General features: G+C 35.7%; 1 protein-coding gene across 1 annotated transcript in view; it reads left to right on the top strand.

The window, feature by feature from the left end:
* Positions 1-12,618, top strand: part of wdr95 (WD40 repeat domain 95) — a 28,642-nt gene that overhangs the window by 8,171 nt on the left and 7,853 nt on the right. Inside the window, exons 5-21 of the mRNA XM_041232640.1 lie at positions 508-573; positions 1,153-1,383; positions 2,867-2,949; positions 4,027-4,119; positions 4,216-4,261; positions 5,075-5,121; positions 5,657-5,774; positions 6,085-6,154; positions 6,968-7,196; positions 7,283-7,388; positions 7,811-7,962; positions 9,998-10,100; positions 10,528-10,634; positions 10,721-10,800; positions 11,654-11,708; positions 11,840-11,885; positions 12,426-12,485. Coding sequence (XP_041088574.1) covers positions 508-573; positions 1,153-1,383; positions 2,867-2,949; positions 4,027-4,119; positions 4,216-4,261; positions 5,075-5,121; positions 5,657-5,774; positions 6,085-6,154; positions 6,968-7,196; positions 7,283-7,388; positions 7,811-7,962; positions 9,998-10,100; positions 10,528-10,634; positions 10,721-10,800; positions 11,654-11,708; positions 11,840-11,885; positions 12,426-12,485 — 1,692 coding nt within the window. The remainder of the gene's footprint in view (positions 1-507; positions 574-1,152; positions 1,384-2,866; positions 2,950-4,026; positions 4,120-4,215; positions 4,262-5,074; positions 5,122-5,656; positions 5,775-6,084; positions 6,155-6,967; positions 7,197-7,282; positions 7,389-7,810; positions 7,963-9,997; positions 10,101-10,527; positions 10,635-10,720; positions 10,801-11,653; positions 11,709-11,839; positions 11,886-12,425; positions 12,486-12,618) is intronic.

The following is a 12,618-nucleotide window of genomic DNA, read 5'->3' as shown; positions in this document are numbered from 1 at the left end:
CAGTCCAATACTGTGACCATAATTTTGGAATTTAAGCCATTCAATATATATTACTTTGAAAGAATTGATTGATTGGCTTACAAAAGAAAAGCAGAATACTTGGCTATGGTCCTTCCCCTGCTACTCCTACCTCTGCCGTTGCTCATACCAACCATTCAAGCTCCTCAGCTGGTATTGTATTTGGGAATCGCTGTTTCAGAGCTTTTTAATGCATGGGATATCAACTGCTTTATTAGAAAGAATAAAAGTCACGAATGATGGCTACAGTGGGAAAGAGAAATGCCGAACAGAAGGTAATGGAGATAGACTTAGAGAAAGGGCTGTGAATGTAATCATAACAAAGATATTTAATGTGACAAACTTATTTTTTTTAACGTATTTTATAAAGTAACTTTACTACTTTTAATATTATTCTGAGGAACCGTTATAACAAAATTGTCATTCACAAATGTATATATTATGTTAATATTATTTCATATCATGTAATAGTCTTTTTTTATCTATTAGAGTGATGAACAAATAGAAGAGTTGTTTAAGAAGATTGATTATTCTGCAAAGGGCAAAATTCAGTGGGTAAGATTACATTTAAGAGAGCAGATTTTTTTGTGTTTAGTTCATTTTAGTAGTTTGACGTTTTCTTTAAAACATATTTTTTTGTTCATTTTAAATATGTTTGTTTAGAGTTTAGCTAATTTTCTATTTTAAATTACAGAAAAGACTACAAGATGCTAATTAAAACGATTCCTGCATATTATGTGTGTTGAATTCAAACGTGACTCTCTACAGTTGTTATTCACTAAAGTTAAATTAAACTTAGAAACATCAGTCACTAATTTCATTCAGTACAATATTGATTTTTTTTGTTTGTTTTTTTGTTTCATAAACAACATACTTAAATGCATGTTGTATTGTACACTGAAAGAGGGCAGTTTTTGCACATTTAATTACACAATTTCTTAATGTTAGTTTTACTTTTTCACTGCTTGAGTTGTTCCTTAGATTGTGCTTCTTTATAGATTTGGTTTACGTTTACATTTGTTAATGATTTTCTAATTGGACTTTGATTCCAGACTTCTAAAACACTCTGCATTCATAGCTAGCTGCTTCACATTGCTAGAAATGACTGAAATATCTCCTGCTGTCCCCTTATAGAATGAGTTTTGCACATACATGCAGTTGGAGTATGCAGAGAAGGAAGAGTCTGCAACCCGGAAGAAAGAGGTCACCTTTGCAGTTCCTGCGACTATAAGAGAAATGTCTCATGGGGACCCCGTACTCAATATCCGCACAACACCTGACAACACATTTATAACTGTAAGAGAGGATGGGAACATCAACTACTGGTGTCCTCAACTAAAGCTAAAGAGAAGCAAGACTGTCTTTGTAAGTATACAGCCAACAGCAGTGAACAATGACAACTAGTCCCAAGGGTTGCCTATCGGAAGGAGTATGGAGCATTGTTTTCTAGGGGTTGCTTGGGGCAGCAGCCCCCCATGAAATTAGGAATTCTGACTGAGGACTCCCACCCAATAAATAAAAAAAAAAAAAAAAAAAATTGAACTGTTGTTCCTCTAAAAGCACTGTCTTTGGCTGTATGGTAATACAGTAAATTTGAAATACAAATTCTAAATGTATCATAGAACTGATGTCAAGATTGTATGCATTACATTCAAAATCACTCCACCCTCCTAACAGCAGAATGTAAACAAAATGATCACCTAGCCCGGAGGAACATTGCTTTGCAATGTTTCTGTATATGCTGTGGCCCCTGAAACTATATAGCTGCCCCCAAGGGTCACAACCCCCCAGTTTGGGAAGCACTGCCGTAGAGTTAATTTCCTGCTCTTATAAGAAGAGTGGGAGAACGCTATCATGTCTTACAATGTATACTTTGGCAACAGTGATAGCACTGTTTCCTGGTGTATGCCACAGCACACTTTATTGTCTTCATCCCAGTTTCAGTGCAGCTCTGTCACAGCCACGAATGCTGTCAGAGCCAGCAAGGCACTTCATTGGCAGGAAACAAACAAATCATAGTCCATTAAAGTTAATTACATTTTTTAAAGATTACCTGTAGTGCATTGTCATTTCTTGTGAAGGTCTGATGCCCTGTGGGTGCTAAAGAAATCCACACCATGGAAATAGGTGCTTTGTTTTTAAAACTGAATATTTTTAATATAAGAGCACTTACTTAACTTGTTATTCCCAATGTCAATTGCATCATCAAAGGAATGTAGGTTCAGAGTGGATATTGAACCAGTGATTTTCAAAAGGCCTCAGTGACCTATTTATTATAGGGTAGAAACAGATTAGTTAAAAAGCAGAAATAGAGTGTAAGATGGTTTAAAGGCAGGCTGGGAGTCTTTGACTAAATAACTAATTTACAGGACACAGAAGTAGGGAAAGAGATTCTAATTCAAACGTTTCTTTCAATAGCCATAATGTGATGCCTAGAAAGGCAATGGCAGTGCACTACAAGAAACATTAATGACATTGTTTTATAGAATTGCGGACAAGTCTATTCATTATGCATCATCCGTATCCCACAAAAGAAATAAGTCATGGAAATCACTATCATCTCAGTGACCTGTAGGTGACTTTGTTTTCAACATTGATGCAATATTGATAAACTTTTGTACAGTTACTGAGTTAGGTAAACACCTGCCTCCTATATGTATGTACATATTTATTATCATAAGGCTTATTTAACAACCAGTGTGGATAATATGAAGTTGTATGTGTAAGGCAATAGCTGCAGATACTGGAATACATAGTTCTAGTTTGTGTAGAACTGGAAATGCGTTGTACTCTTTCAGATGTGCATTTTCATTAAAGATATTCAGGCTTTTATTTTATTTTTCTGCAGGACAGACCAACAAACAGAAAACCAAAGTGGGTAACTGATTTTACCACTATGCCACAATACAACAAGCTCATTCTGGGAACAGGGTATGCTCTTACTGGTGACTTGGTATTGTAGTGTGTGTGTGATTGTGTGGCCTATGTCATTTGTTACTCAAGTGGACAAACAGCCTCAGTACACGTGACTTATTTATTAAAACCAATCGGAAAGCATGTAAACTCATAACAGCAGAGATGTATAAAATAGCTTTTTTGGAAGTGAAAATAAATCTAGAAACACAGTTTTGAACTCTATTACATTTCACTGAAGACTTTAGACCATTGGGAAGTGCTCAATAATATTTATCTGTAGGGCTCCTGAAATCATTTTTAATCCATACTGCTCTTGTCCAGAAACCTAAGATGAAAAGGTTGACCCTGGCACTATAGGAAAAACTGAAATTGTACATATAGTTTTCTGATAAGATGTTTGAAAGTGGAATGGAGTACTTTAACATAATGTCTTTCAAAAACGGACACAGGAAATGGAAGTTTCCAAATAAAAATCACTTCTTAATTTAAATAATTAATACAGCGTTAACCATACACATGTTGCTGTAGAAACCTTTAAAAAAAGTGCTTAGCTTCAAAATAAATTAAAATATAACCTTAAAAACTGCCCAGCTAGCATGTCCCATACTTGTCTGGTAGGTGACCTTTTATACTGTGCATTGCACATTAATTAATTTCTTCATTCCCACCAGTGACTTGATACAAGTGTCTCAGCCCTGCATTTCTCAATGGAACCCACAACCCCCAAATGGCCTATTTAACCAATTATAAGTTATATTAACAAACTCCTTATATGAACACATATGTATATATCAGTGTGTAAAAAGAAGGAGGTAAAGAAAGATTGTGCAATAGAATAAAGCATGTGTATAATTCAATACAAAACAAATGAGTGAACAAAAACATAATAAGAACACAAGAAACAATAACAATATCAATTACAATTAAGGGCTGCAGGTGCTTTATAAGACAAAGTCCTGCAAACTTCTTCATCACTCCAGTAACAATTATACAATCTTTATAAATGAGATTAAACTAGATAATTAACTATTTTTCAGAAAAAAAACCTCTTTGTGATGATAGATTTTTTTTTTTTTTTATGTTCAAATGCAGAGACAGAGAAATCCAACTGTATGAGCTGTCCTCTCTAGAACCATACTGTCAAGTCAGTGGATTGGAGACTGTTCCTTTAAGGTTAAACTACTGGTGAGGAATTACAACATTCTTTTCTGCAAAATTCATGGCATTAATGTACATATAAACAATATAAAAATATATGTTGTTGTTGTTTCATTTGTGCAGTTCCACAGGCCTTGACGAATGCATGATTCTTTATGGAGATGACCAGGTAATGATCATGTTTATTAGGTCCTTTAAAGATCTTACCTTGATTTAAGAAGGTGCACATATTCCATGAGTTAGTAAATCCAAAGCTGCTGCTTTTTCAACAACTCCTACCTCATGAACTGTTTGAGGTACGGACTTCATATTGTAGCATTATGAAAACGCCTCAGGCAAAATGTAACATTTACAAATAAGACCTAGAGTAATATGGCTGGCATGTTATGGTCATATGACTTTGTGGTTTCAAGATGAACAAAAAATGCCTTTACATTCCCTGATATAACTGCATTCAGTTATTCTATAGGTCAAGTTTGATTATTGGTTACATACAATAAAAATGAGCCCATGGAGCACTTTAAAAAACAAAAAATGATATTGTCGGGACAACCTTGACATTGACCTCTAACCAAATATATCTGCCACACTGGGGTCTTTTTAAGGTTTTGCGTGATAGAGACAGCAGCCTGAGATTGTGTCTTCATACTGTATTTGGTACACAGCTGTGTTCTATGATCCATTATGGGTATTGCAACCCACTGTTTTTCCATTTAACTGCCTCATCGTTGTAACCTATTGCCCTTCCCCTTTTTTCTCAACAATTAAAAAGATTAGTTTGCATTGTAAATAAAGCATGTTAAAATTGAAATAAATTGTCCCATATCATTTTCTTATTTGATGCTACTTTTTTTTTTTAAATGATAGGATTCAGAACAGTAGATTAGACAGGAAGGCAGTTGATAAAAATTAATCCATTCTCAAAGTGCAGATCATCCATATTTTTGGTGTTTATTGATTGTCAAACAATTTCATATTCCAGGGAGCAGTGAACATTTTAATAATGACTTCAGTTGGAGAGACATTAAGGTGTGTAAAACATATTACGCTTAACCTTATCATATAATTCACCCAGTTAATGAATGCATTGGATGAAAGGATTGATAGTCTTTAAAATAAATCTTCTTACATTATATTAACTATTGCAACTGTTACTGGTCCTTCTGTTGTGCTGTTATCTTTTGGTTTCGGGAGTGTGTTGACAAACAAAGAAGTGGATTATAAAATCTTGGTTACTTTTTTTTTTAATAGATACTATTTATAAGCAAGGCAAAGTAAAACTTTCAGATGGTTTAAATCTAGCAAGAAATAACGTAGTTGCAGGACGGACCAGTACAAAGAATGTTCTGAGTAGTTTCGTTCTAGTTAAATACAGTTAAAAAGGTATAACAGTGGTCTTTTCGCTATATTATCACGTGTTTATAACCATACAATAAACAGCTCCACCTGGCAATCCTCTTTGCAATGAATGTAGACGTTTTGGAAATGTGCAGTACACAACTGGAAATAAAGACCTGAAGTTTAAAATTCTCTCTTTTCTAATGAATTGACATTCAATCGGCAGAACGTGGAAGAAGCTACCAAAAGTTGAAAACGTACCGAACATTGGAATAGAAAATGCTGTTCATTCTCCCAACATAATATACATTCGGTGGAAGGTACACGAAGATTGGGTAACTCAGGTAACACCTCAACCATACCAAAGAGAAACTAGTTCAATTATCTGACAAATGGTTGGACTAGTAATCTTTATCAACGTAACTGTATACAGCATATTTGTGAGTGTTTTATAGGTCTGCATGCTATCCATGCAATGGCATGCAAGTTCTGAAGCTCTTATATCATGGTAGACTATGCCTGCTTATTCAATAAGATCGTTACTGACAGTAACATTCAATGTTGAAATGGGAAGTACAGAATTGTAATCCAATTCGAATGATTCTTGAATTTAAATTACACTTATTTGAATTTGCAATGTGCCTTTTATTACAGCTAAACTATTATGATTCCATCCGATCTGTTATCTCTGCCTCTAACCACGAGTCTACCGCTTTAGTTATAGGTATGTTTTTTTAATTTTTAATTTTTAAATTAAATTTTTTTTGTTAAATCTAGTTGATCTTAAACCAACATCACATTTTTCTAATATTTAATTTCCGACTTTAATATATTTCTGATCATTATTTGCCAGGCTTACGAACTATTCCAACAAAATATGCTTTTGAAAAGGGAGGGTTGAGGTGATTAAGCATATTAGCTGCATTGGGCAGCACTATGAAACTACTTCAGCTGTTGGCTTCAGTGCACAGCGCAATGCTAATATGCTTCACTACCTCACTTCGGCATGGTCAGCCTTGGAATCTTAAACTGGAATAAATCCACAAACAATAATCAACATAGGAACAGCAATAATTGTACAATATACACACAATAGGGTATTAAACAGGTAATAAATAAAAAAATAGGAACATGAAGGAAAGTATCCCTTAAAGGTTTAAAGGTTCAATTTCATTCCCTACCCTTAATTAGCATCAAATACCATTTTCATACATATACTGGTAGATTGTGCAGTTGTACTGTTAACCCTTAATACACACAGGAAGTACACCACTGTACAGAACCCCCTTCTGACATTATTTAAGTCTTTGTCTAGATATAAGCATGCTTAGGCTGGCAAACACCTCTGTCAGCTCTATACTGTACTATAGAGGAGGTAAAACCATCTGTACAACTGACCACTTGTTTGAACTCCTTGTTGTAACTTGAAATGAGGACATCAAAGATTGATTCATCAGCTAACAGTCAGATACAAACAAGAGTAACAGAAAAATAAAAACTGTATAAAAGCATGGAACAATATGTGTTGTTTCCAAAGGTTGTACCCTAGGAACCACTAACTTAGAACAACAGATGAAAGAAGTCAAGGACATCTGGAAAGAGGGAAAGGGAAAAAGAGGACCTCCACTGAGGAGAGCAGACAGTGATCAGACTGTGTTTCGAATCCACAAGGGAGTGAAAAGCTTTGATTTTTGTAAAGGCCACAACCTAATAGTGACCGGCGGAATGGACAGGATTATTAGGATGTGGAATCCATATGTACCCGGGTAAGAAGCAGAACATCAAAGTTTCTTCAATGCGTTTGACATGTGTTTCAGTCAACCTCTTAAAGGGAGACTTTACTTGATTATAGGAAACCAACAGGAATGCTGAAAGGCCACTGTGCACCCGTCTTCCATCTGCACATCTCCACAGAGGACAACAGAATCTTCTCAGTCTCCACCGACAATACTGTCAAGGTTAGTTCACTGGTTCTGATCTGTATCAACTCACCTAGGTTATACCTTGTAAGAAGAGAACAGCCTTAAATGGTTGATAACATACAGTAAGTAAGCATCTTCATTGGAGAGTGCTCGTTAACCACTGCATGTGAGAGGAGGAATGCCTTTGTATATGCAATAATTCCTTCATACAATATACATATATTTTCTATCTATATATGTGGTCTGATTAGACTTGGCATCAGCAGGTGTATCGAAGGCAGGTGATTTTTGGGAATGGGAAATTTGCCTACTGAGAAATCCATTCCAAAGTGATTTACTTGCCTTAACAGAGCAAGAAACCAATATATTTTAACTGTCTGTAAATCATAACAATATTTGTTGTTATTTTTGAACATTTATATTGTAAAAATGACTTAAATATCAGTCTTGTATTGCAGATTTGGGACCTTCAAGATCAGTCCTGTCTATTCTCAGTTGACGCCAAAACTAGCCGAATTCGAGGGGATGTCTCGGCCTGTCTTTATGCACCAGCCGTTCGATCTCTTTACATTGCTACAGATTCTATAGCTCTTCTGCCATTGAGGCTGAAGTGAGTAGTCTTTTTATTATTTTGAATACAGATCAGTAAACTTTATTCTAGATCATGGAATTTCAGACAACACCTACCTGATGAGACAATTTAGCAAACTAAAATCAAAAGTAGTTGATTTAAGCAATAGTGGCACCTCCGATATTGATCTGGATTTATATGGAAGGGTGTGTATTAGCAAGCAGTTTGGTAAATGTTTTATTATATGTGTATGACTCCCTATCCCATTACCAATCATACACAAGTCACTAGAAACGATCTGTATCTCTTACCATAGGTTTAAAATGATAACATACTTGATTTTGGTTTTTAAATTACTATTTGATACATGTTCACTCCACTTATAACTGACTCCTAGGGACACTGGGAATCAGTACTATAAATGAAGTACGTAGTAAACACAATTCGAAATGCTGTATGTACTGCGAACAGAAGTACCTTGACTAAGCAATGCAAGAAAGCTTCACTGCCAAAGAACGGGAGTTTAATATTTGTACAAAACACGCCCCTGTGGAGCGTACAATGTAAGTAGTACCATTTTATGAGTTTATATTTTCGGTAAATCTAGTTAAACTGTATACGTTTAAACTGTACAACGGCTGTGCCAACAAAAAACACAGAACAAAGGTAAACAGCAACTGCTTTTTCTGTGTGACGTCACAAATGCCGCCTTAACTGTCATTTACTGTCCCGGGTGTACCTTATTTGGGTAAAATCTCAAACTGTGTATTAAATGGTACTGTATGTATTAAACGGTACGTATGAAACGCAAAACATCTGCCTGGGGAACAGGAAAACTGCGTATTAAACGGTATATACGTTATAAACAAGCCTGTTTTAACCAAATTCCGCACTAAAAACCATGTTGGTGGGCAGGGACATGACTCCTCAATATGTTGCAAATGGAACTCTGTTCTAACAGGATCCGTTCTAAGTGGAGGGCATCTGTGAAATATATATATATATATATATATATATATATATATATATATATATATATATATATATATATATATATACTGGCTGAGGACCAATACACTCTCGCCACCCAGTGGTTTTAAAATAAAACGTAATTTTCCTGCTCAAGGAGATTACAGTTACTGCTCTTATCTGAGTGTGATTGTTTATTCAGATATGCGATGGTAAAACCCAGTGCTGCATCAACGTAAAACACAATGGTGGCTGCAGGGTGACAACAGCAAACAGTCAGGAAGAGTTGTCTGAAGTGAGTACCTGAGGGAGGAAGCACACAATAGGACTGCACTACTGAGGGAGAGAATAACACGGGGCAAACAAGCACCTTACACGACCTGATCGGTCGGTATACCAGACCAGACCAAGTCCATAGAGCCACTGTTTGAAACACATTATAATAAAGTGAGCAAAATAGTAACAACAATAATAATGACAATAGTGCTCACACCAATGCACAAATTAATACACTTGCCAAACAATATATAAAAAGAACAAGAAAGCCCATCACAAGCAAACATACAGTAAGGTTTGACTGGGTCCAGGGTGAGCCCGGAAGAGCAGGACGGTGCAGGCGGACAAACACTTCCACAGATTTACATAAACAAACTGAAAGTTATAAATTAACAATGCGACTATAACAATCCCACAAATTAACTTAAAGGCAGGTATTAACCAGTGCACACTCCCATAATATCACGTCTCATCTACTAGTTTGAAAACACACCGCTTCCTCCTTAAGTAAACTAAAAGCAAGTTTAACAGAGAAATGACAGGGTCCGAAAACAGTGGCCGGCTGACATCCACCTCCTCGGGGAGTCCAGGGTAAAGACAGCACAAACCCGAACTCTAACAGGTGGGGAATGATTGCGCAACACAGGACCCAAGCAGAGTACCAGCGCCACAGCACAAAAGAGCAAGAAAAATGCAGAAGTCTCTTATTGCCAGTACTATTGAAATAAATAACCCCTACCCTAAAAGTCACATATTACATTCATATATATATAAATGCAAGTATATACTGCAAAATACACACAGAGCAATTGTATTTTTTGCATCACAGGCCTCAGACTCAACCTCACCTGATTGTTTCCCATAAAGAGCCAGTTCTGTGCTGTGCCTACAACAAGGAGTTCAAACAAGTGGTCAGCTGCACAGAAGGATCTGTAAGTAGACGTTGCATTGCTTTTTAATCATTATTTATTAACCCTTCAACATTACAATGATTAATAACACTAATGAGCTGTTAGAATTGAATACGACCACTATAACAGCAAAGGGACTGATTTTCAAAACGTAATACAATATATGGATTTGGAGTAAATGTACTCATTTCAGAAGTTTTCATGACCATATACTATGTTTGATCATACTTATCATAATTACTTTGCTGTCCATGCATAAATATGCTTTTACTAAGCGTTGAAACACGCTACCAGAATTACTGACTAGTTCAGCAAAATAAACCATTACCATCACAATTGATAAGTCACTCGTAATTTCCTCTGTGTCAGTTATGCAGTAAAACTGAAAACGACTATATTAAATTGTCTTTCCTGGTTGTGTTTCTTAAGTGACTTGTATTCTTTAAAGGTAGTGAAAGTGTGGGATTATGAGACTGGAAGGCTAGTGTTCGAGTTCTGTGGTGCCCATGGCGATTCCTCTATAACCTGTATGACCTTTGATATGAGTGGTAGAAGGTATCTCTATGTTTTTATTGAGAGCACATTTTTGAAAAATATTCAGCAAGCACTGACACATCCAGTAATGTCTAATTATCTTCCAGGCTTGTAACTGGTGGAAGGGATGGGTGCCTAAAAATTTGGAATTACAACAATGGTCACTGTTTGCGCACTTTAAAAAAGGGTACGTTGGCTTATTTTATAAAACAGCATATGCTATATAACAATAATTTTAGAGAAATATTTTATCCTGTAAACTGTACATTAATATTACAAGGCTTGCAGTTGTTCTCAGAACTATTGCTCAAATATTGGGCTTAATTTATTTATCATTATTTATTATGTATTTATTTTTAATATTTAGCGATATACAACCAACTCTCTGGTTTTCCTAGCAGTCGCTATAGACATGAAATGAAGACTAGATAGCCTAAAGGATTTTCAAGAGGTCTTCGGTACTACAGTACTTGTTTATATTGCCGGCATTACACAGTGCTGTAGCTCTGCTTAGTTATTTGTCCATTTCTTACCATCCCTGTTAATATTAAAACATCTGCAGATATAGTCCTCTATTGTTTGGGCAGCAGCAGTAGTTCATTTTCATTTCAGCACACATATTCCTAATTTGTTGCTGCTTCACGCACTCTGGTTTCGCTTCTATTTAAGCCTGCTATTGCTAACTCAGCACAGAGCTGAGTGCGGTGTGAGGACCTACAGTACAGGGTCATTTAGAACTAAAGGTTAGAAGCACTTTTTTTTTTCACCAGGAATAACACGTTGGTAGAAAGCTTCATCAGGTGATGGATTTAACAGCTTCCTCTCATTGCTCTACAGTATTTTTTATGGTTTATACTATTGCTGTCAGAGTCCTTATCGAGGGTGCTTGCTGTATATTACTTTAAAGGAACTCTAGAAGAACCAGTAGCAGAATAACACATAACACTATGATATGTACATTAAACTTTTGGTACCATTCTACCAGTGACTCATACAGTACCATTGAAGCTGCTGGAGTACCTTTGTTCTTATCTTTCCAGAAGGTAAAAGTGACGAAGTATGTGACTGCATTTACGTGGCAATGAACAGGAACACGTAAGTGTTTTAGTGTTTCTCCTCCGTAAAGGCTTTTTAGATGTTTTTTGATGGCTACACTTGCTTCACCATTTAATCAAGTTACAACCCTTATTTGATAATACAGATATTTCACTTTATATCTACATTAGGTATGTCGTGGCTGTTGGCTGGGATCGAAAAATTGACATATATTTTGTAAGTATTGTGGTATATAATAATGGGGCTAAAAATAATAAGGAATTCATGGTTTTCCTTTTTTTTCAGTCCCGTTTTTTGGGGTGCCATGTGTTGATTATTAAAATACTTTGCCTATTTTTGAAAAGGCAGTGATTATCTATCTAGAGATACCAAGACGTTTAGTAAACAAATTTCTGATTGGGGTTCAATGGGCAATATATGCCCTAAAAGTGGTCGGGTGCAATTTTTAGAAAACGGATGGTTTTGGAGTACCACTTCACTTGTGAGACAGCTTTCCCATTAAAATAATTTGACTATATTTGCTAATCTATTCAGGGATACCAATATATACCATGAATAATGGAGTTAAATGGATACACGTGGTCACATCCTCAGCACCACAAATCAGCAGAGAGGTTGTCTGAGTAGTTTTGGCATGACTTCAGAAATATTCTATCCAGACTGCCCTTCATTCCTTCGTGACATGGTAGCCAGGTCTGTATTAACTATGTAACACAAATCTGCTCATTTATTTATTCAATTTTTTGTTTACCATAGGATTCAATAGATGCCTTTCATCACATTCAGAATCCTCAACCACACTGGCAGGATGACCTGGTAAATTCAAAAAGAAAACATTATGATATTATTATACTTGCAGTGTTATTAATTTTGATGAATGTTGAGAAGCTAAAAATATACATCCATAACTATAAAAACATTCAATGGTAGAATATGTAGCAATATTAAA

This window comes from Polyodon spathula, chromosome 30, assembly GCF_017654505.1.
Source record: "Polyodon spathula isolate WHYD16114869_AA chromosome 30, ASM1765450v1, whole genome shotgun sequence".
NCBI lineage: Eukaryota > Metazoa > Chordata > Actinopteri > Acipenseriformes > Polyodontidae > Polyodon > Polyodon spathula.
This window is presented reverse-complemented; position numbering and strand designations above follow the sequence as displayed.